This window comes from Gouania willdenowi, chromosome 16 (assembly GCF_900634775.1).
Source record: "Gouania willdenowi chromosome 16, fGouWil2.1, whole genome shotgun sequence".
Taxonomy (NCBI): domain Eukaryota; kingdom Metazoa; phylum Chordata; class Actinopteri; order Blenniiformes; family Gobiesocidae; genus Gouania; species Gouania willdenowi.
In genome coordinates this window covers 13,143,429-13,166,259 of record NC_041059.1, presented here as the reverse complement: position 1 = coordinate 13,166,259, position 22,831 = coordinate 13,143,429, and the positions used below count along the sequence as shown (strand labels likewise).

The window sequence follows — 22,831 nt, the reverse complement described above, 5'->3', positions numbered from 1 at the left end:
TTTTATTTTATTTGAATTATTTTTTTTTTTAATCTATTTTGTACAATTAAAAAAACAATATATAATATCACAGAAATAGATGTACAGTGCAGGAAGAGGAAGTAAGCTCAAAGAGCTTAAATAATGATAATTAATATTCAAATTAAACCACCACACACACAATCTCAAACAATTCTACTTTCACTTTCTCAAATATAGATCTATTTAAAGTAAAATGCAGTATAAGAATATCTGAACTGATTACATTTTGCTATTAATAGTTGTTAATCCTTATATGTTGCCCAAATTTGGCAATTACTTTTAAAACGTTTATCTATTGTGATTTAGAATAAAAGCCAACATAAAGTCATCTACTTCAGACATCTCCCAAACAGTAGATGAATCAGTTATATGCCTTAAATATATTTCCCTGTAGGTTTTAATCCGTGGCCAGCTGTGGTGAATCCTGTCCGTTGTCAACGAGTCATTCACTCTTTTTAAATAAAGTTTCGTCATCAGTCCTGTGGGTGACGCGCGCCCTGTACCTGGGAGGGATGCGTGCGTCTTGCGCTGGCCTGGCGCGCGGCCTTGGGGGACGGATGATGGAGATGCGGATGCCATGGCAACAGGCCGACCAGACCCAGACCTTTACGCACGCGTTTATCTGTTTAATATAGCGTTTGCAGGCGCCGCGTGCCTCTGCGGACGTGCTGGATCTCGAGTAGTGGATCCGGGGACTTCATTGGCTCTCATCATGGACCGCGCGCCTTAAAGGCTCAACAAGTTGTTTTATTTTTATTTTCTTCTTCTCGCAGCCTCTGCCTTTATAACGCGGATTTCTGCCTTTTTAAATGAGCAGTCAGTGTGTGCTGAGGACGGAGGATCCATGTGATGTCGACACGGTTTGACTGAAAGTGGAGAGAAGTGGTAATATTGTGTTTCTGGGGTCAGAGCTTCAAGTTCATCCAGCGGCGCTGCTTTGGAGACGTTTTGTTGGTGTCGGTGCTGATGAAGATGATGTTCTGTCTATGGATGACAACGTGAGGGAGGACTCGCTGAAAACATGGGCTCGGTTGGAGGTAATACATCACCTCTTTGTGTTTTCTGTCGGCGGCGGGCATTTGTGTGCGTGTCTTATTAAATATCAGCGCTTCGGAGTGCGCGCGTCCATTAGTCTCCTCTGAAGTATCCTTGTCATTCATCCGCAGATGGGTGTCCCACATCACCCCAAAACACCCCTTACATAATGACACATGCTTGGAAAAGCACAAAAAGCGGGTGAGCCGTCTGTACGTATACACACAGCCGGGGCTACGCACACAAGACGGGAGCGTCGAGCGCCGTTTATCTCCGTTAGACCAGCACCGGGTTCTGGTGCCAACATGACCGGCGTCGGAGCGCTAAGGGCGGCTGTGGTGAGGAGAGGGAGGGCCTCGGGCGGAGAGCAGCATTTCAAGGACGAGGAAGGGGGAATGTCAGCCACACATCTGTGAGGACACATAGGAGTCAGAGGAACACACAGTGGGACTACTGGGACTACTGGGGCTGCTGAGGGAGGATCTGGTGCCCGATGGGCTTTGTCCAAGGGCACGGGGGTAAGGATGGCAGAGGGTGAGTCTTCCCCTCCAAAAATACAAAACTCATTAATTCTGCTTTTTAACTGAGCATTCCGTCACTTGGTGAGTGTGTGTAGTTAACTAAACATTGAAGTGAACTGAGAGACTGGTTATATAGTCTGTATCATCAGTCTCCACCTGTGGGGCGGCCATGGATGGGGTGGGCACCCCCGGCAGTGGCTCTGGGGGTGACAGCCTGCCCCGAAGGAACAGAGGAGACTCAAACCGGCGCAGTAAGAGCAGTCTGCCCTCCCCAGGCTACAGACTGTCCCAGGCCTCCCTGGAGGGGGAGAAGGACTGTTGCTCCTTAGGGGGGCGCGGCCGCCGCCCCTCCATCATGAGCTCCAACAGGGATGGTCTTCCTTTCCGCTCAGCAGGAACACCCACCACCCCGGTGACCCTGCCGCCTCCACCAGCCTCCTCCTCCTCCACCAACCACCCTGCTCCCCCACGCTCAGTGGGCTTCACCACACCCCGCACAGCCCTGGCCTCCACCTCCTCCATCGGGACTGGAGTCATGGTGGTGGCAACAGGAGCAGAGACCACCACCACAGCCTGCAACACCACCGCTGCAGGGAGCCCCGAGATGATGGGTCAGTCCGGGCTCATGAGTGGGTTTGGCATCATGGGGCTGGACGGAGAGGACTACAGCAACTCCAACCAGAGCACCTTCATCCAGAGACAGTTTGGAGCCATGCTGCAGCCAGGGGTCAACAAGTTCAGCCTCAGGATGTTTGGATCCCACAAAGCTGTGGCCATGGAGCAGGAGAGGCTGAAATCAGCAGGAGCATGGATCATACACCCCTACAGTGACTTTAGGTGAGACACACACACACACACACACACACACACACACACACACACTGAGTTTGATCTGCTTTCTAATTTTGGGATTGCATGTTCTCCATAATCAAGTCCTGAACTACAGTGCCCTTTTCCAAAGATTTTCCAAAGATTTGCATATTAGGGTTAGGACTCAATATGAAAGTTATAAATAAATATCAGACTTCTGGAGGAGCAACAGTAATTATGATTAATGGACAAAATGTTATCATTCTGTTCAAATGTACTTACAAACGTAAGGTAGAGTAGTGTAGGCAGTGGGAATGAGCTGGATAGAAGATAATGGTTGATGAACGGGTTGAAATATGAATCCAAATAAGCTTTGAATGTGATCAGAGGAAGAAAATGAAGCAGATCATCAACTGATCATCCCATGGCCGAGGGAGAAGAAAGAGCACCTGCAAGTGGATGACATGCAGGTAGCAGCAGTATGAAAGAAGTGACGTTAATTCAGTAAAACTTTACTTGAAGTTTTATACATAAAGGCTGACATTATGATGTCATTATTATGACATGACACCTGTCATTAGCATGAATAAGGTGTCATTAATTGTCGTTCCTTACCTTAACCCTTTGTTACCCTAATGCTAACCCTAACCCATACCTGACCCTGACCCCACTCCCTCCACCTTACCCAAAAAATGCCATCATATCGCCAAAGGTGTCATAATTTAGTGAATGACACTAAATGACAGCGTTCATGACACCTTATTCATTCTATTGACAGATAATGACAGCGTAATGTCATCCTTATGTATAATTCTCAAGTAAAGTGTTAATTCTTCAGATGGATGGACATTTCATGAGGAATTGAAGGGCAAAGGTAGAAAGTGTCAAAAGGGTCAAATGTGAGAGGTGGGGATGAAGCAGAAAGAACCCAGGCCATGTGTTGGTTGAAGGCAGAGAACACAATTTGTGTATGTAGTACACAATAAAGGTGAACTAATACCCATTAACATTTAACACAGGCAGAGAGTGAGCTGCTGTGGAAAGAGGGAACATCGCCTCCAGATGGTACAATACAGTTAGACCCCCCCCTCTATGGGAGGAGAAAGTTAGCCTAAAGGTACAAGTGCTCTTCCATGTAAATGAGGTAAAATGTCATCACACAAACAACAGATGAACACAGCACGAGGCCCTTATCAGCAATTGACAGAAACATCTTTGTTTTCTCTGGTTTGAGCGATTCAATATCAATCTGTAGAATTCACTATAACATGCCATTGATACTAGTGCTGGGCGATATGGACCAAAAACTCATATCTCAATATTATACAGAAAGACAATTCTGGGATAAATTTGCTGATGCAAAATGCCACACAGACACATTTATTATTAAACAGTTGACTTGGTTGATGCCTTCATCTGGGATGTCAGGCTTCTATGTTGTAAATTAAAGACAGCCTTGGTTGTAAATGTCGCCATATTGGATTTTCCATTATGGCGATATCAATCAAGGTTTCTCTCAAATAGGCATCATATCCCTGAGGTCCAGATCCTTAAAAATGTGTTTCTAATTTTAAATATGTGACTTTTTGTTGGCTTGTAACAGAAAAAACCTGTTTTTGGGTGGCCACCTTTTTGAATTGCCCAATATGGCGACCCTACTGAGAGTTGGCTCTGGCTCCCACCAGATTTGAAATCAGCAGGTCAAAAACTGCAAGAATGCCAAATTTAATGCTACTATACTACTACTATAAGAGACAGCATGTGTGAGTGAGTTATGTCGTGTGGATGTTTAGGGGAAGGTCTGCGTTAGGATGCACTCAGAAATCTATCTAACTACCATCTAACGACTCCAAAAATGAGTGTTTTAAAACAAAATACCTATAATATATACTGTATATATATATATATATATCGATCTGCGATATTGCATTTTCTATATCACCAAAAGAGAAAACTTAATATATCTTGAATCTCAATATTGCCCTAATTGATACCAAAGCTGAAATTTCATACACCAAACGATTTTTTTCTCAGAACATGACAAAAGTCATAGGAGGACAGAGTTGGTGGGTTTTTTTTTTTAGCATCGTCATATGAAACATCTTGAATTGAACTGGTGGACAGCAGAGGGAGCATTCTAAATCTTCAGACTGTAACAATGGGTGACTTGATCCCTAAGGGCTCCTGGCCCAGTTTTGTCTCATCAGCTGCACACAGACACGCACTGACGGTGTCATATAGCCTGTCAATTTGATGAACACCCACATGAGCTGTTTTGTGTGGGCTGCTCACAGGTGATATATTGGATGATGGGTTTGTGAGTCTCAGCCTTATGTCTTTTATTGATACATTATCTAATGCCTGTTATCATGTTAAACACCCTAACGCAGATTTACAATGCATTTTCAAATTGTAAAGGCTATTCTAAATTATGCACCTTAAGTAGGCCTTATGCATAATTCAGTCCTCTGTCTTTTCATCAAAGTTCCTGGAGTCATGTCTGGGAACCAACTTTTTAGGAAAGAAGGGGAGAGCGATTAACTTTAAAGCCCCTTAATAGGGTTTTGTCCTGGTTTTGACCTTGAGTACAACAGTGTGTGAGTGTGTAGGCTCCAATATAGACATGTACTGTATGTGTGAGCATGGCATACCAAGAGAGAGTGAGACAGTTTGTTAAAGAGAACCTCTGTGCTCAGTAAACTTACATGTAATGGGAAGCTGTTGTTGTGCTTTCTTGTCGGCCCGTTTTGGCACATCTGATTGGAAACTTGCTGGAAATCGACATCTGTCCAACTGCGAGTGAGAAAACCAATCACAGGCCACTCAGGGGACACTTGGCCTCAATTACAGTAGAATTAGTGTTTGGTGTGACAACAGCTGAGCAGGTAGATACTGGTCACTTCTCCTCCAGCACCTGTTCATGTTGGAAATGGAATACTGATGAGGCCGGAAAGAGCTGCTTTGATTGCATTTGCAATTCCTATGTGAATGCGTGTTAGCAGCGTGCTCCAGTGTGTGTTTGTGTGTAAAGTGTATTGCATTCTAACCTACGTTGCTTGAGTCCAGAGATGTGACAAATTAATTTCATTGCTCACATTTAATACTGTTATTTAACTCTTTGGGTGAGTTCAAACTGGAATTAGAGCTCAACCAGAGCAGGGAGCTCTCACAGGCTGATTAGAGTGCAGTGACATGTACAATGCCAATTTATTATCCTACTCAACGCTGATGCATTTAGGTGCAAACATTTAAAATTTAATTCAACTTTAAATTAATTTGTCTGCGTTGTAATAGGCAGTTATTTAGTCATATATTTGATACATTTAAAGACAGCAAAATGTGGACGTACTTATTTAACTTGATCCACATGAGGAGCAATGTTTCATTATATCCTGACGTTGCACTTCATTAGGCCAAGCGTTGGGAAATGTTGATCTGCTTTAAAAAAAAAAAAAAAAAAAAAAAAAAAAAAAAAGCAATCAGTGAGCGCACACCTATGCCAAGTGCCAAATAGGCATTTATCTGGATCAGTGATCCTGATCATGGTACCCTGATCATTGATGATGGTACAATGATCATCCACATTTTATTGGCTTGTCAGACATTTCTATCCCCATTAATAACGATACAGTGGGTCCAAATATGAGCACCCCCATTTTCTATAAAAATCGCAATGAAATGCGGAATCCAGATCCGATCCAGGTTAAACTCTGTGCTGTAATAGAGGAACCGCCCTTCCATAACTGAGTCAAATTACCTTAAAATCTGTCTTTACAAACCAAAAGACATGGGGTGAACATATTACCTACAGTGGGGCAAAAAAGTATTTTTGTCGGCCGCCAATTGTGCAAGTTCTCCCACTTAAAAAGATGAGAAAGGCCTGTAATTTTCATCATAGGTATACCTCAACTATGAGAGACAAAATGAGAAAAAAAATCCAGAAAATCACATTGTAGGATTTTTAATGAATGAATTGGTAAATCCCTCAGTAAAATAAGTATTTGGTCACCTACAAACAAGCAAGATTTCTGGCTCTCACAGACCTGTAACTTCTTCTTTAAGACGCTCCTCTGTCCTCCACTCGTTACCTGTATTAATGGAACCTGTTTGAACTCGTTATCAGTATAAAAGACACCTGAACCATCCATCGCATGCTATGGTTTCTTTGGATAGGAAGACATTATTCTATTATATTCAATAAACCATTTATAATGGTACACATTAGTGTAGTGATGTTCTGATCTATTATGGCCTGTGCAATGTGAACCCTGCATTTCTTATTTATAAACTACACCTTTTGAATAAGTCACTTGATTCTAACCTTCAAGCTGTCCTTCTATGGAAACAGTTTAGTCTCAAAGTTTTCTTAAGTGTTTTTCAGCAGAGACACTTTAAAATACAGCGTCTGGAAAGATCAGACAGACACAAGGCAGTGTCGTAGGATGTGATTTGCTGACTTGTTTTCTGTTATCGGAGGTAACTAAGCGGGTTCTCAAGGTCAGGAATAAATCTGCTTCCACAACATCAAAATAGACATTAGTGTTTATGTTTTCATTGACAGTGATTTGGATGTGGGGCGCTTCTCATTTTGACAAGTTTGTGTCTGTGTGTGCGTGTATGTGTGTGTGCGTGTGAGAATTATGACTCATGCTCCCCTAATCTTCCTCAGTCTAGTGGTAGCGTCACACTATGAGGTTGTGTTACTAAATTAGCACTCAGTAACAATCGACCACAGAGCTGGAGTGTACTTTCTCAGTCAAACAAAGAGCCTAAATGAGACATACGGGGACAGACAGAAGAACAACACAGTCATTTCTAACCAGTTAAAGTGATGGATCACAGGATCAGGCTGAAAAGAGACAGAGGAATGATGGGAGTTCTCTCCTGATGACTGGAACTGCACATCAGTCATACTTTAATCACTTTGAACATCTGAATAAGAAGAAAGGTTTCCTGAAGATTAATGTAAAGGCTTTTTTCACAGCGCCACAGGGATGAAGGTTTGGTTTTGGCATTTTCCAGGTTGCTTATTGTTTCCCTTCTCTTTTTTGTGCAGTTTGTCTATTTCCATCTCATTTCTGTTGTTTTCTAAGCCTTCTAAGTTCTAACTACTGTAATGAGGTTTTTTTTTTTTGTGGCAGATTTGTTAAAATGACACTGACATTTTTGGCTGAAAGAAGAGTGAAGCTTCAAAAATAATGTATTTTTGAGGTCATTGATCAATAGTCTTATGCTGCGTTCACATCGAATGCGTCTTCTGCGGCAGCGGACGCATCTGCCGCACGAAACGTTCCGCAGGATAAAAAAATGTCCCCATTTGCATCATATCTACGTCTGAAGCGAATCACCGTCCACCAGCGACACATCCAACTCTGTGAGTTTCACTACCTTTTTCTCCTCTCACAAACATAAACCACCAGTGAAAAAAGCCGGTGTGATTAGCGGCTAATGCTATCCTAGCTCAGTGCCTACTTTCAAAGATAAAAACTACAGAGAGAACTTTTACCTGCTACTACCACCTCCTCGCTGATTCTCCTCCACGCCAAATCCTTCCTAGTCCTGTCCTGGTTATAAAGGCTGTGTCATACAGCTCCATGTGGTCACACACAGCTTCTACTCCATGGTTGAATGGGTGAACAGACCGGTGTCTGTGTTGACGGCCTGACGTCATCTTCAACAAAGACTCTGATTGGCTTTCGTCATGCGAAACAGCTGCAGGAGTTCAACATTTTCAACTCTTGCGAATGTGCGGGTGTGTGGATATGCATAAAATCGGGAGCGCGCTCGCACGGCCAAGGCGCTTGACGTGCGGATCACGCCGCACTGGAAAGATTTCGCATCTGGGTCGCATCGTACGTACGGACATTTCGTGACGTATCTGCTGTGAACACAGCATAAAAGGCACACTGTGTAACTTTTGGCCACTAGGGGCACTAGACCTGTAACTTTCACGTCAAGCACCTCTAGTGGCAGTCGGGTCAGCCTCCCTTGTCTTTTGATTGAGTATGCAGACAGTAGTTGACCTGTAACTTCGGGATAAGGATTGGCTCTAAGGGCTGGGTCGGTTGGGCTGGGGTGCGAAGCGGGGCTGGGCTTGTGCTGCGGCTGGAGGAGCAGCCGCCGCCGGGGGTCGGGTCGGATGGGCGACCCAGCGTACGCGGGGCGTTGTCCAGTGCTGGATGGAAGGCGGGTCGGCGAAGGGGACCAGTAACAACACCATGCAGCCTTATTGAAAGGTCCTTATTTATTCAATGCTTGTAAGCAGAATTAGTGGATATTTCACTCTGAGTTTTCTGACCTGGCTCACCTGAAATAAAACCATTTGTGGCCTCGTTAAATACATTTAACAATTTTGACTGAAAAAATACTCCTCCATGTAAAATTGGTGTGAATTCTGGAGAAATATCATTGAGAAGTGACTGGTCTTCTGATGGCTGTCCCATTCTACTTGTTGCAATGTGGTGGAAATAGTTTGACGTTGTGCTGAACGGCTTCTGTGGGACATGCTTCACACTTTAAAAACCCGTGAACTGAGATATCTGTAACTGTGAGAAAAAAGTCAAAATTTCATACCACGTTGAAACCTTCTTTGCCAAAGCATTTAGACCATTTAAAGTTGGTTTGTCCATATTATTTTACTGGAGAAAACTCCCTCTAACATTTGGAGAAAACCTCTGCATAGACTACATACAGAAAAAAAAGGTTTTCCTCTGCAAAATGAAACTTAAAGATATTTTAGATGTTCACTTGAACCCTAACTCCTGCTAACGTTAGGAGAGTACGTATTCTTTATTTCAGATTCTACTGGGATCTGTTGATGTTAGTGCTGATGATGGGAAACCTCATTGTCCTGCCAGTGGGCATCACCTTCTTTCGAGATGAGAATACTCCCTCGTGGATCATCTTTAACGTAGTCTCTGACACACTCTTCATGGTTGATTTGGTTCTCAACTTTCGGACGGGGATTGTAAAAGAAGACAACACTGAGATATTGCTGGACCCCAGGTCAGTGCTTCAGTTTGTGGTACGATGAAGTTGTTGTGTGCATGTCAGATGTACAATATTATTTCAGCCACTTTCCATGAATTTATTCTACCTAAAGCTGTGATCAAACATAATCATGTGTGAGATGTTACAGACTGATGTGCAGCCAGAGCTTTGTTCAGATTCCAATGTTTTCCTATTGAATGTTAATGAAATATGTTTACGGTCCAGGAATGTTCTCTCCTGCATTGTTTGATTGCCAAACGATGAATCTTCATCATGATTTTTTAATCCAGGGCAATCCGCCAGAACTACCTGAAGAGCTGGTTCCTCGTGGATTTTGTGTCTTCCATTCCAGTGGACTACATCTTCCTCATGGTGGACAGTTTGGACTCAGAAGTCTACAGGACAGCTAGAGCGCTGCGCATAGTTCGCTTCACTAAAATCCTGAGCCTACTTCGGCTTCTCCGCCTGTCCAGACTGATCCGGTACATCCACCAATGGGAGGAGGTACATGTCTCACTCAACTTTATTTTGCCTCAACTGTAAACTTTAGACTTGTTGAAAACTCATTTTAGTCCTGTGAAGTGTTGATAATAATGATATATCCAACTTAAAAAGAAAGTAAGAAATTCATGATTAGGGTAGGTTACTAAATGACTATATCACACAAATGACTATATACCTGAAGATATTACACGCAGTGTATCTTGAATTTTCAAATTCAAGTTCTTGACACTATTTTCTATGACTTCCCAGTCTGAAAGCAGGTGATGAAGACCAACTGTAAAGAACCTAATGATCTGCATTAGCCCTGGTAGGAGCTTTAAAACACAACCCATCAAACCAAATCTTGAGCTTACTGTTTGTGCATCAAAACAGCCTAAAACAATCGGAGAGCGCAAACCTCCACCAAATACCAAATGTCCTCTTTGCAAAATTTTGGCAGTTATTTGGATCAGAGATCCTTTTAATGGTACCATTACCATTCACACTTTAAATGGTTGGAATAAATTTCTATTCCCATTAATAACGATACCGTACGTCCAAATGTATTGGCATGCCCATTTTTAAAAAAAAAATACTGATGAAATGCACAATCAAGATTTGATCCAGATTAAACTTGGTGGGGTAATTGAGGAACCAACCCAACATAACTGAGTCAAATATTATAAAGATCGGTTAATTACGAATCAAGATATTCATTTTTGAAATTTTGCCAAAGATAAGAGACAGGAATTTTTGTATTTTTAAAAAATGGATCCAGAATTGATCTGGATCCCCTCCAAAATGTAATGGAATATTCCAAAAATAATTACCCCCCTTTTATGTTAAAAAGGAACTACACACGACAGTATACTTTAGCTACTTTACCAACCGTGACAGACTTTTGATCATGCAAATCTACAATCTGCCATATTTAGTTAATAAAATATTCTTTGTGATCTTTGTTTATTGGGAGCTTGTATGTAAAAAACACTCTTTTACAGCAAAAATGCTGCAGTGCAGCTTTCATCCGTGACTCATTGCAGGTGTCTTATGAAATGGAATGCTTTTTTGCAAGTGCATTCATGCTTTGGAGTATTGTGCTTGTGATGATGATGATAATAATGCGGTTTCTCTAAGAACACTTTTTAATAAAGAGTCTCTAAAAGACTTGTGAATGGGTTAGGGTGATTAAAAAAATCATGGCAAGAATGACATAAATGAGCTCATAAAATTCAACCTGCTGGTAATGTTAAACAGGCTTTTAAACATTATTATACTTTCTTTGCAGATCTTCCACATGACCTATGATTTGGCCAGTGCCATGGTGAGAATAGTGAACCTGATTGGTATGATGCTGCTGCTGTGCCACTGGGACGGCTGCCTCCAGTTTTTGGTCCCCATGCTGCAGGACTTCCCACCTGATTGCTGGGTTTCCAAGAACCTGATGGTGGTGAGTCTTTTCCCAACAGGCTGAATGCTAGCAGGTTATTTTTAACATGCTTGAATGAAAAAAAATAATTGTTGGATGAAATTGAGCAAACAAAAAACAACCCACCAATAAATGAAGTGCATTGATGCACACAAAACCTAGCCTTGTTACTGGCTCCAGTTAGAATATGACATGAAAACCAAGAGAGAGATTTCTAATTCATAAAAACTCTATCAAGATCAGGTAGAGTTGTGCCTGCACACAAATGGAACAATGCCTTGGGATTTGCTGGAGATCTTGTCTTGTGTGTACACAGTGGATGCACATACACTGCTGTAGGAATAGCTGAGTCATATTCCATTGGTTGCCTGAGTGACAGTTGCTAAGCAGCTTGATGCTGGGCTTTTCCCCCAGAGAAAGCCCTTCATCCAACTTTAACCATTTTTATAATAATCAGGTAGGAAATTGCCTAAATTGATTTTTCCTTTTTGTAGTTTTAGTGGAGGTTCAAAAAGTAATCCATCATCACAGCTTTATATTCAATAGTCATTTTAACTGCTCTCCAGCTAATCATTTTAGTTGACGTGTTAACTGGGTGGGTTTTGACAGGTAAATTGCTCAGCTGTTTTATGTTATGATCTCAGCTGTATTTCCTGAAGTTGAACGGCTGATTGACATTAAGTGGAGAGAATTCCTGTAACCCGACTAAAAAAAGCCCAGTTCACTGTTGCAGCACCTCTTCATTTAACACTCAGAACTCCTTCACTGGCTGTCGCCCTCTCTGCTGGTCTCCCACTTCCAGAACGACACGTGGGGCGTGCAGTACTCCTATGCTCTATTCAAAGCCATGAGCCACATGTTGTGTATTGGCTACGGCGCTCAGGCTCCGGAGGGGATGACGGATGTGTGGCTCACCATGCTCAGTATGATTGTAGGTGCCACCTGCTATGCCATGTTCATCGGCCATGCCACCGCTCTCATACAATCACTGGACTCTTCACGGCGACAGTATCAGGAAAAGGTGATTAATGGCTTCCATCCTTCAGTCAATAAAGCTGTTTCTCAATGTGTGCAACAGTTCTATGCTCAATTTTGAGCTATAGTACAACCAGTAATTTACTGATAAGGTGCCAAAAGCATAATACAAATAACAATCTCAAAACATATACTGTATTTTTTCTTAGTAATTAAGTCCTAACCAAATTTTTAAAAAGTTATTTAAATGTTGAAATCCACCTGCAGAGGAAAAGCATATAACAAAATGTGTTTAATGTATTACCAATAAACAAAATATATGCATATTTATTTATTTTAAAAAAAAACACATTTAAAGTACTTTTTGACCAATATTATTACTTAAAATACAATCAATGAGAATTTACAGGCAGATGTGATGCCAGGTTATTGATTCCGGGGACAGGATGTGTGTCCATTGTACGGTATGATTATTATTTACATAAAACTATTTAGAAAGATCTGTAATCATTTTTTTTTTAAATACATGAAATGATAAATCACAGTGTTTTCAAATTCTGTTGATAACTTTGCATATCTACTGTAAGGCATGTTTCTCAATGTTTGTCAAGAGGGGGAACTCTGGCGTATTAGATTTGAACCAAACAAATTAAACATTGCTATGATTTGATATTAGATTACGGTGTGATGGAGCTTATCTGAGTTGAATGTTATATAGGACGGACCCTAAACAGGTCACCAGTCCATCGCATTGGCATTTCATTCCAAAAGAATCTTCGACAGAGGGCTGATTGTAAATCAGACCGTACTATCTGCATATACTTAACACTAGGTTCAAAGTTTAAAAATTGCTGAATACATTTCTAAACAGGCAGCTCTTCCTATGATCACATGCTTGTATGTGCACCTTTAGGTTCATGATATTTTCATGTTCTTGCAAACTGCATTAGACAGGAAATTAACCCTCCACTGAGGCATTATACCTGAAAGCCACTTTACAAAATGATGATGGTAATTACTCTATCAGTAAAAGCAGTGAATTAGATAGCTTTGAAGTTAAATCTACAGGGAGTGTATTTTAAGAAATTAAATATGTGAACCAAAGGAAACTGAATGTGTTTAATTTTGTTGTTGCAGTACAAACAAGTGGAGCAGTACATGTCGTTCCATAAGCTTCCTGCAGATGTTCGGCAAAAGATCCACGAGTACTATGAGCACCGTTTCCAGGGGAAAATGTTTGATGAAGAGAACATCCTGGGTGAACTTAGTGAGCCACTTAAAGAGGTAAAGTAGAGCCAAAAACAAACTTGTACCTTCATGCATATAGGCCATGATCATGCCTCCAAGAGATTGTACTAAAGTCCATATTTTTGTAATTTGTTCTCTTTGTTTGTCTTCATAAAGGAGATAGTCAGCTTTAACTGTCGCAGCCTCGTGGCCAATATGCCCCTTTTTGCCAATGCCGATCCAAACTTTGTTACCGCTGTGCTAACAAAGCTCCGCTTCGAAGTGTTTCAGCCATCAGACTTCATTATCCGTGAGGGTACAGTTGGGCGCAAGATGTATTTCATCCAGCATGGCCGAGTCAGCGTGCTGACACGAGGAAACAAAGAGACCAAGCTTAGTGATGGGTCATACTTTGGAGGTGAAATTTATTAGCAGTCCTACACTAAGGAGAGGTTTAGGTGAACATACACAGTGATATCATGGCATCATCTCTTCTCCCTTCTTGTCAGAGATTTGTTTGTTGACCCGTGGGCGGAGAACGGCCAGTGTCCGCGCTGACACATACTGCCGTCTCTACTCCCTCAGCGTGGACAGTTTCAATGAGGTCCTGGAGGAACATCCCATGATGCGGCGTGCCTTTGAAACAGTTGCTGTAGATCGATTGGACCGTATTGGTAACCTGTGCATGTCTACATTCTTGATTCAACCTTGTATCCATTATAAGATTCTTGGGCAAAAAAAAAAAAAAAACAAGCCAGTATTTGTAAATCTTTTGGACAACAAAGGTTGTTCTTATTGACTCTTCACACCTAATGTGTCAGACCATAAACAGGTGTTTGGATATTTTTTTCCTTTTGCCTAATTTCTCTTCTCTATCTTCTTTGCAGGGAGGAAGAATTCTGTACTCTTGCGGAAGTCGTCTCAGGGTGGATCTCTGGGAAGCAGCATGGGTCGAGGAGGAGGCCGGGGTGGGGGGGGTCCAGGAGCTTCAGGAGGCCTGGCAGCAGGAAGTCTTGGTTCTTGCGATAGCATGCTGGTGCAGCAGATTGTAAAACACGACAGCATGCCAGCTATGCAGGACGCCATAGCGGCAGCTGCGGCTGGAAGAAGTTGCATCATGGGTGGAAGCGGCGCCGTGTCTCCACGACCCCGCCCTGTTATCTGGGCACCACTGGTACACGCTCCCCTGCAGACAGCGGCTGCCACCAGTAACGTAGCTATTGCTCTCATGCATCAGCAGCAGCAACAGCAGCAGCAGCTCCAGCAGCTGCAGCAGCACGCCCTGAGCGGGGCTTTCTTCCTGCCCTCCCCTCTCATCTCTCCATCTCCCTCCTCTTCTTTTCCTCTTTCACCTCCACGCCCTCCTGTGCTGCAGCCACTTCGCCCCTCTGTGAGTTCTCTTATTGGGATGATGGCGATGGGAGGAATGGGTGGCTTGTCCCCAAGAGGATTCCCCGCCTCCCCCTCAACCATGGGCCTCCCTGGTGGGGTGACATCACCCCCTGTTGCTAAAACTCCACCCACCCCAGCCTCCTCTGTCCCGACTTCTGTCCAACAAGGGAGGACTCTTCACTATAGCCTTCGCCTTCAAGCTGATCATCCTTTAGTGATGGCTGGATCGATTGGAACGCCACCAGGGGTAGGGCCACCACCACCAATACACAAGGTATTAACGACCAACCCTACAGCTGTTGCCAGTGCTGTTTTGGATCCCAACACTTCTGCTGTGAGTCAACAAGGTGCAAAAGAGGCTCTGTTACGTCATGGAGGAAACTGCTCTCAGGGTCTGCCAGCACTGGGCAGACTCACTCAGGAGGCTCGGCTGCTGTCGGCCTCACAGCCCACTTTGCCTCACCGCTCCTGGGCTGCCATGCAGCCTCATCCACCTCTCCATCGCAAGGCCTCTGGTGGTAATTTGTTGTCAGCTCCATTCCTGGTGGGGCAGTTAGCACGAGGAGGCAGTGCAGGTATACTGACCTCTAACCCATCAGGGCAGCTGATGACCATTGCAGCAGTAAATGCACAAACACAAGCACATGCCCCAGTTCCTTCTCAAGCTTCTATAGCACAGGCAAGCTCTGCAAACACTGCCACACAACATGCAGCACACACTGCCATAGTGCCCATGGCTGCAAACATCCCCTCTGTGGTTTCTTTACCATCTTCTTCTTCTCCAAAGCAGACCCCAATATCCTCTGCCTCACCTTCCCCTGCACCCACTCCCTCATCTCCCACACTCATACTTTCCCAGACAGCTCGTCCAAAACCTCTTCCAATGCCCCCCTCTCGTTCATCTTCTCCTCCACCTTGCTCAAGTCCTCCTTCGGCCGGCACAAGCCCACTGTTGCTTTCATCAACTCCTCGTCCTAAACCAAAAACTACTTCATCTTCACGCTCTTCCTCTCCATCCCCTTCATCCACACCACCTCCATCTTCAGTTTCAACATCTATTCCACTACCTCAGTCATATGGAGCCAACTCATTGCTTCCATCCTCTTCTCCACCATCTTCCTTGGTGTCTTCTCCACCTAATCCACAGAGCCCAAGAACCAAGACATCCAACACACCTCCCTCTGCTTCTCCATTATCTGGACCAAGCCCTGTTCTCACTCCAGTGTCTTCACCAATACTGACTCCCACTCGCAACCGAACTACTTCCCAAACTACAACTCAGACAATTGGAATGGTTACATCCACCCAAACCCTAAGCCCCACACCATCTCCCATCCCTTTGACATCTGTCTCTTCCTTAACTGTCTCACATTGTCCAATATCAAGTCTCCAATCTGCTCCAGCCAGCTCAACCAGAGGCCAATTCACAAAACAGCTATCACCTCTAACGCCAATGTCTGCCCCAACACCTGCCAACACAAACGCTCCAACCAAAGTAACCTTCTCTGTTCATCCTGTGAAGCAAACATCTCCTGTCCTTTCTTCAAGCCCTCCTTCATGTACAGCCCACAACCAGAGCACCACCAATCCCCCTATGTCTCCCTCCACCTCTCCTACTAAATATTCTAGCTCTTCTAACTCCCCCAAACAAATGCCAACAAGCACAACTACCGTAACATATTCATCAACACTCAGCACACTCCCTGTCCAAAACACTCAGGCATCCATCATTCCACCTGCCCAGACAACACATACAGCCTCCACTGCCAACTCCCCCTCCCCTAAAGGTGGGAAGAAAGATCCTCAGCTGTCACTCGCCAGGAAAGACTCAGAAGGACTAAGACACAAACTGCCTGCCAACATGTAGGAAAGACGGTTTCACATGAAGATGAACTTTATTATGTGGCCTGTGCTTTTTAGCAAAGCCATGAAAATACAGAGTTGTGTCACCATAGTCCCTGATTTCAACACGAAGAAGTGCATCTTGTTTGCATTCACTTTAGAATGTGATTGTCTTAGAAAATCAGATGTTCATGAGACTTACAACAGAGCCATCAATCAAGAAAGAGGAAGATCTCCTGGGTGAAAAAAATGAAAATGTGCACATACATTACTGTGTTAGTGAATATTGGAGCAAGAAGGGGAGCTGAAGTTTGAGGCTTGTCACGGTCAAACGACATGGTGTCGTTTGACCGTCTGGAGTCTGGAAAGTTGAGATGAAAACAGCAATACTTGCAAACCATTTTACTCACCCTAAGAATGTAACAGGACCAGAAAACAAGAAAAATGGTGAGATGCAGGCAATAGAGCAGACTCTTGTTGGTTTTGGGCTCCAACTCCCCCTTGCTTCCCATTCTTCACCAAAGTGTAGTATTTTCAGAATAATAATGATAACCATAAACATATAGCATTTCAAATTACTGTAAAGATGAAAATCCTAGATTTGAACAATTAAGAGGAGTCTTTTGGTAGTTTTGTTGTCCCCAGTGTGTAGTGTTTAGTTTACTGAACAATACAAAGCTTTCAGATATACGACGTGTTTTTTGGAAAACTGTGATTTTCTTTTTTTATGTTTGCTTTTTTGAATATGTGTGTAAAAGTATGAGACTCATAACACTTCTCTGCTTTGCACTGTAGCTCTCTCTCTCTCTTTCTTTCTATTTTTTGCTCTACCTTAGTCACTCTCTTGTATATACGTGCCTCTGTGTGGTTCTAATGTTTGCACTCTCACTTTTTAGCCTATTTGTCTTTCATTTATTTTTCTTTCCCACATCCTTTCATCAGATTTAACAGCTCGGGCTGCCAAATGCTCCTTCGACACTCACTGACTCGCTCCCTTTTTCTCAGTTTCCCTGACACTCTGCTCTCTGCTGCCATTGGCCTGGTGTTCAGCTGGCAACCTCCTCCTGTCGCCCTGCATCACTTCAGCACATTTCCTGTGATGTTTGATGTTTTCTGTGGGTAGCAACAAAGCATTCCTATCTTAACCCCTGATACCATGTTGCCTAGATTATATATTCAAGGACCAAATGTTTTATTTTTTATTTATCACAGCTTTAGCTTTTGAAAAGCAGAAGTAGCTAATATGTCAGACTGGTGACACAGTGTGGCTGTGAAGGGAATGAATAACAGTGTCAACGTTTGAGATGATGATGATGATGGTGTATATCTGGATGCCAGAATAAAAGGGATTTCGATATCATTTTTGTGAGACACTTAATTTGTGTTTTTGAAAGTACTCACAGACACAGCAATACAGAACAATTTCTATTAAACTTAATGAGTAGTAGGTTTTAGTTGAGCTTTCACATCTTAGAAACTTTACATTTCTTCAACATACATTTTTTTAAACCTTTGTTGACACTGGAAAATTATTTTTACTGATTTTGCGTAAGACAACATTCTGTAACACACCTGTCAACACATGCACCACATTGGAGCCTTTTTGCGCGACTTAATGCCACCTATTGATATATAGAATTAGTGATCAAACCAGAACAAAATATCAAAGGCATTGATGACCATGTGCAGCAAAATTAATATATTTTTAGACCAACTGAAGCAACTTTGGAGAGTTTTAAAGGCATCTTGGCTGTGTGAGGAAATCAGTGTACCTGAGGATTACCCACACAGGATTTGTGTGCCATGCTAAGTGCCGGAGGGCTGATGCCAAGATTGCATGAATAGCGACACCGCTAATACTCCAAATTTAATTCAACACACCTCGAGAAATTTTCATTTGTAGAAGCCAGAATGCCTCGTTTTTCTCTCCATCCTTAACCTACCTAAGGCCCATAAAGGGAAACCCCATGAACATGGCACCAGTTCATCAATGGGCTCAGAAACACCCCCGCTGAATTCACTTCATAGGCAGAATAGAAGTTATAATAAGTCATCCTATAATATGAGAGGAAACTGTTAACTGCTGCATACAATACACACATTTTCAAAACCCAAAGTGTAGAAAAGTACGCTGTGTCTGTCACCAGAATTAGTTCTGTATTAGTGAAAGAAAACATAGTGTTTTTAAATGAGATCCCGCAGAAACATCTTTGATCCTTTGTGTAAAAATCTACATCATTTTAAATATATATTATTTTAGGAAGGTATTTGAATGAAAAAATATTCCCACAATTGTCAAATTAATATAATGAAGCTGTCATATACGCAAGAAGAAAAACATTTGCATGTATTTAGATGAAATAATTTATACACCAATAGTTTTGAATCAACGTTGTTTTACAGTTTGAATTTAATATTTTCTTCTTTTTTATTTTGATTTCCACATTATATCATTAATCCAGTGAGCAGCAGTGAAAACTGTATTTAATGTAGACCTCAAGACTTGCTTTTATACTCTGACTAGAGGGTAAAATGTCCTGTTGTGTGAGCTGAGCTGAATGGTTCTTGTTCAATTTTCTCTGAACTCTTTGGATCCTGCACCAGGTGGTCTCACCTCTGAGGGGAAGCTTCTAAGTGTGGGTGCAGCTTTTGAATCTCAGCTGTCCTTGAAAAGAACCAAATAATGAACCACATTCAGCTCTGCAGGTAGTAGTCTTAATACACTCATGAATACACTCATAGCTGCCTTCAATTTCTCCTTTCATTATTCCTCTCGTTCGCTCCTATCAATTCTCCAGAAATCCTTTCCTGTCTTTCAACTGATGTGGCTGTTGAAATATTTTATTCACCCAATATGCACTGCCCTGTTATTTCCAACAAATAGCAGAATTGTGAATATATTCATAATAACAGAATGGATTTGGGTTTGCTGGTTAAATCATCTCTATCTTTTGTTTTTGCTATTTTGAGGAACAAAACGTCCCAGAACATGATGAGAGAAGAGTATACAGATAATTCAATGGTGTGCGTTTAAGCATAATGTAATCGATAAGAGATTTAAATCATGGATTTTGATAACGTTACATGCCACACCTTCTTACAGAAAAAGGACAATTTAAAAACTTTGAAAAGTTGAGGGAAGACTATATGGCTTTGAAAGAACTGATTTTTATAGATTCCTCGCCGATTCGAACACAACATCAGAAAGGAAACAGACCTTAGTGACCCCCACATTGGTAATTTTTTATTGTTGTTTATAAAGATAAATCGAGTAGGGGTGTCATCTCCAAAATCTATAAAGGCCTATTGTCTAAAAAGTCCCACAGTATGAATATAAAAATGGGAGAGTGAGTGTAACCTACAATATTTAAAGAGGATTGGCTGAACGTTTGCTAATCCCAGTGGAAATGCACCAGATCAGATCAGATATGTTGACCCTTTACAGACAGAAGGAATGGTTGAATGACTGTAATTCTCTATGTATACTTTCTGTTGGGGATGTCCTATTGCAGTATTTCTCAAATGGGGGTATGTGTACCCCTAGGGGTACGCAATGGCATTACAGGGGGTACTTGAGAGAGAGAGAGAGAGAGAGAGAGAGAGAGAGAGAGAGTGGAAAATTAACAAATGAAAGCATTCAAAAATGGGGTTTATAATGTTTATTTTTTATTTAAAATGATCATCATAAAAATGATGTTGGAAATGATCTTGATTAGATCATGAACTGAAAATACAAGAGTCAGTCTTTGTCACCACTGTCCTATTAGACCTAATGATTGGTTTGTATTATTTATGATTGTATTTTAAAAGTCCCTAGGGAGGCTTTCTTTATTGACTTTTATTTATTATTTATTTGCTATATTTATTCATTATTTTATTTACTATATTTATTTACCATTTCTTGAGCGTTCAAAAGGAATACATTTGACCTTCTGTCTTTTGTTCCTTGCTTTGTAGCATACAAATCTTAATTGTGAGCGGCAAAAGATGTATCAATCCATGGTGTCTGAAAGTGTCCACTGTATTTTTATGCTCTCGTAATATAATAAAATTAAAGGAAAGAGGGAAAACAAAATCTACTGTATTTTGTTAACAATTGGGAAATTGTTTGTGAAGTTTCTAAAGTGAGTTTTGAGCAATAATTTCTGCAATGAGCTGAGATTTATACCTGCCTTTCAAACAATGGCCACTAGACGGCAATAGCACACAAACAGTAGGATGGAAAACTGGCAGTGTCAGGTAGGATGGTATAAATTGTTGATCATTACAATGTATTTAGAGAAGAGGTGGACCTGGAACGTGTTTGGGGTTTGTGTGTGGGAGGAGTTCAGAGTGGAGCCAGGAGATGATGTAGAAGAGGTTAATGGTGGCATCCTAATTAGGATTAGCAGCCATGAATAGAGGAGGTGGTGGTGGGGGATGAACAGGAGTGTAATTGCTGCCCTGGCACTGCAGCTCTGAAATAGGCTCAGGGGGAAGCCTTTGCTCACTTTAACTCAGAGGGGAGCAAACTGCCCTTCCATGCATGATGAGTATTCATTCACAGTGAAAACTCTCCTGAACTATAGACTTTAAAGTTCTGCTGCTGGTGTATACATCTGTGAATGGGTTTGGTCCAGAATCCATTAGTGAGATGTTAGTCAGGTATGAACCCAGGAGGTCTCTCAGATTTATGGACACAGGTCAGATAGTGGAGCCCAGAGTTCACAGCAAACATGGTGATGCTGCTTTTAGTTGTTATGCTGCAAAGAAGTGGAAAAAACTGAAGTCAGCGTTGGCGATATACATCGGCCGATTTTTTGCGTTTTTCAAGTGTATCGGCATCGGCCGAAGCGGGCTGCTGCATTCGCCGATCCGCATATTTTACAAAGAGCAGAGACTTTTTACTTGTTCTTGTTCTACATCACCTGGTGATAATATTTGTTAAATATTTCGGTCTATACCAGCATCACATGTGAACATTTATCAAACCAAAGTTAAAGACCATCTTTTTCTCTACTGCGTATGACTGAGAGGGAGATCTTTAATCATTTTATTGTAGATTTAATGTTTTTACTGCTGCTTTTAAATGTTCCTATAGGTATGTATGAAATGGGCTATACAAATAAATTTGCCTTGCCTTGCTTTGCCTTAACCTTCAGAGAGTCTTGAATTACAAAGAAACAAAATGGAAATGAGAACCGGATGTAATTTTGTGCAACAAATAGTGATTATCTTTCTAAACTGTCCACATTACAACAATGAATAATGCTCAAAGCATTAGTATTGTCAATTTTTTTTCTGATTCTAATGATTAACTTTAATTATAGCTATCAGGTGCCATGACTAAGACATTTATATAAAATATTGGGGGAAAATGCATTAGAAAATTTACTTTTTACCTACTAAATACATTGTCAGTAACTTTTGGCTTCGTAGACCTGCCCAACATTAATCCACATAATGAAAGTGATCAATTATTCTAATTGTCAGATTATCCCTAATGACTTCTTTATTTTTGCACTATATTTTTGTACTTCACCCAAGAACTATTTTGTTACTGCTGGTCGTAATAACATTTCTGACTGCAGCATAAACTTCCTTAGGGAATAGTGAGGTTCAGGTTTATGCAGTGAATGCATGTGATTTACTGCACATGGAGAACAGCGTATTAGCCAAGGTGGAAAACTGCAGCACAAGTAGAGCTTTCATTAAAATGGTAATGTATGATTATTTACAAAAGCCGGTCTGTATTGTTGCTTAAAGCCCATTTTAAACACTCCAGGAACTGCAACAGAGGATGATATTCCATTCAACAGAATTCTCAGAAATAAGAGATTTGCATTCAAAGTGTTTGGTTGTATATATCATGCATTTTATACTTCTTCATCATATTTTGTTTGCATTTAGTCTTGTTATAGTAATTATTGTATTGAAAAAAGTTTATTTGACAAAAATGATGACTAATTGGTTGACAAAAATAAATAAAAAAATAAAATGAAAATACAGGTTGGTTTTTATAACAATGTGACTTTATGACATAGCTGCTAACTGGAAAACAGAAATACTATTGCAAAGTATTAAGCACATTTTCTATGCCAGTGATAAGTGACATGAAGTTGCTTTT

At 41.5% G+C, this 22,831-nt stretch overlaps 1 protein-coding gene across 2 annotated transcripts; it reads left to right on the top strand.

The window, feature by feature from the left end:
- Positions 1 to 588: 588 nt before the first annotated feature.
- On the top strand, positions 589 to 18,016 carry LOC114477645 (potassium/sodium hyperpolarization-activated cyclic nucleotide-gated channel 1). Of its 2 annotated transcripts, XM_028470096.1 has the most exons (10): positions 589 to 1,058; positions 1,188 to 2,414; positions 9,186 to 9,392; positions 9,668 to 9,881; positions 11,149 to 11,310; positions 12,092 to 12,310; positions 13,402 to 13,548; positions 13,669 to 13,909; positions 14,001 to 14,165; positions 14,379 to 16,750. In XM_028470096.1, exons 2-10 carry the CDS (start codon positions 1,747 to 1,749, stop codon positions 16,748 to 16,750), a joined length of 4,395 nt encoding a protein of 1,464 aa, XP_028325897.1. In that variant the 5' UTR covers positions 589 to 1,058; positions 1,188 to 1,746. The 2 variants fall into 2 exon arrangements, with proteins under 2 accessions (XP_028325897.1, XP_028325896.1); XM_028470095.1 differs by having other exon boundaries at positions 589 to 2,414; positions 14,379 to 18,016.
- Positions 18,017 to 22,831: the final 4,815 nt, after the last annotated feature.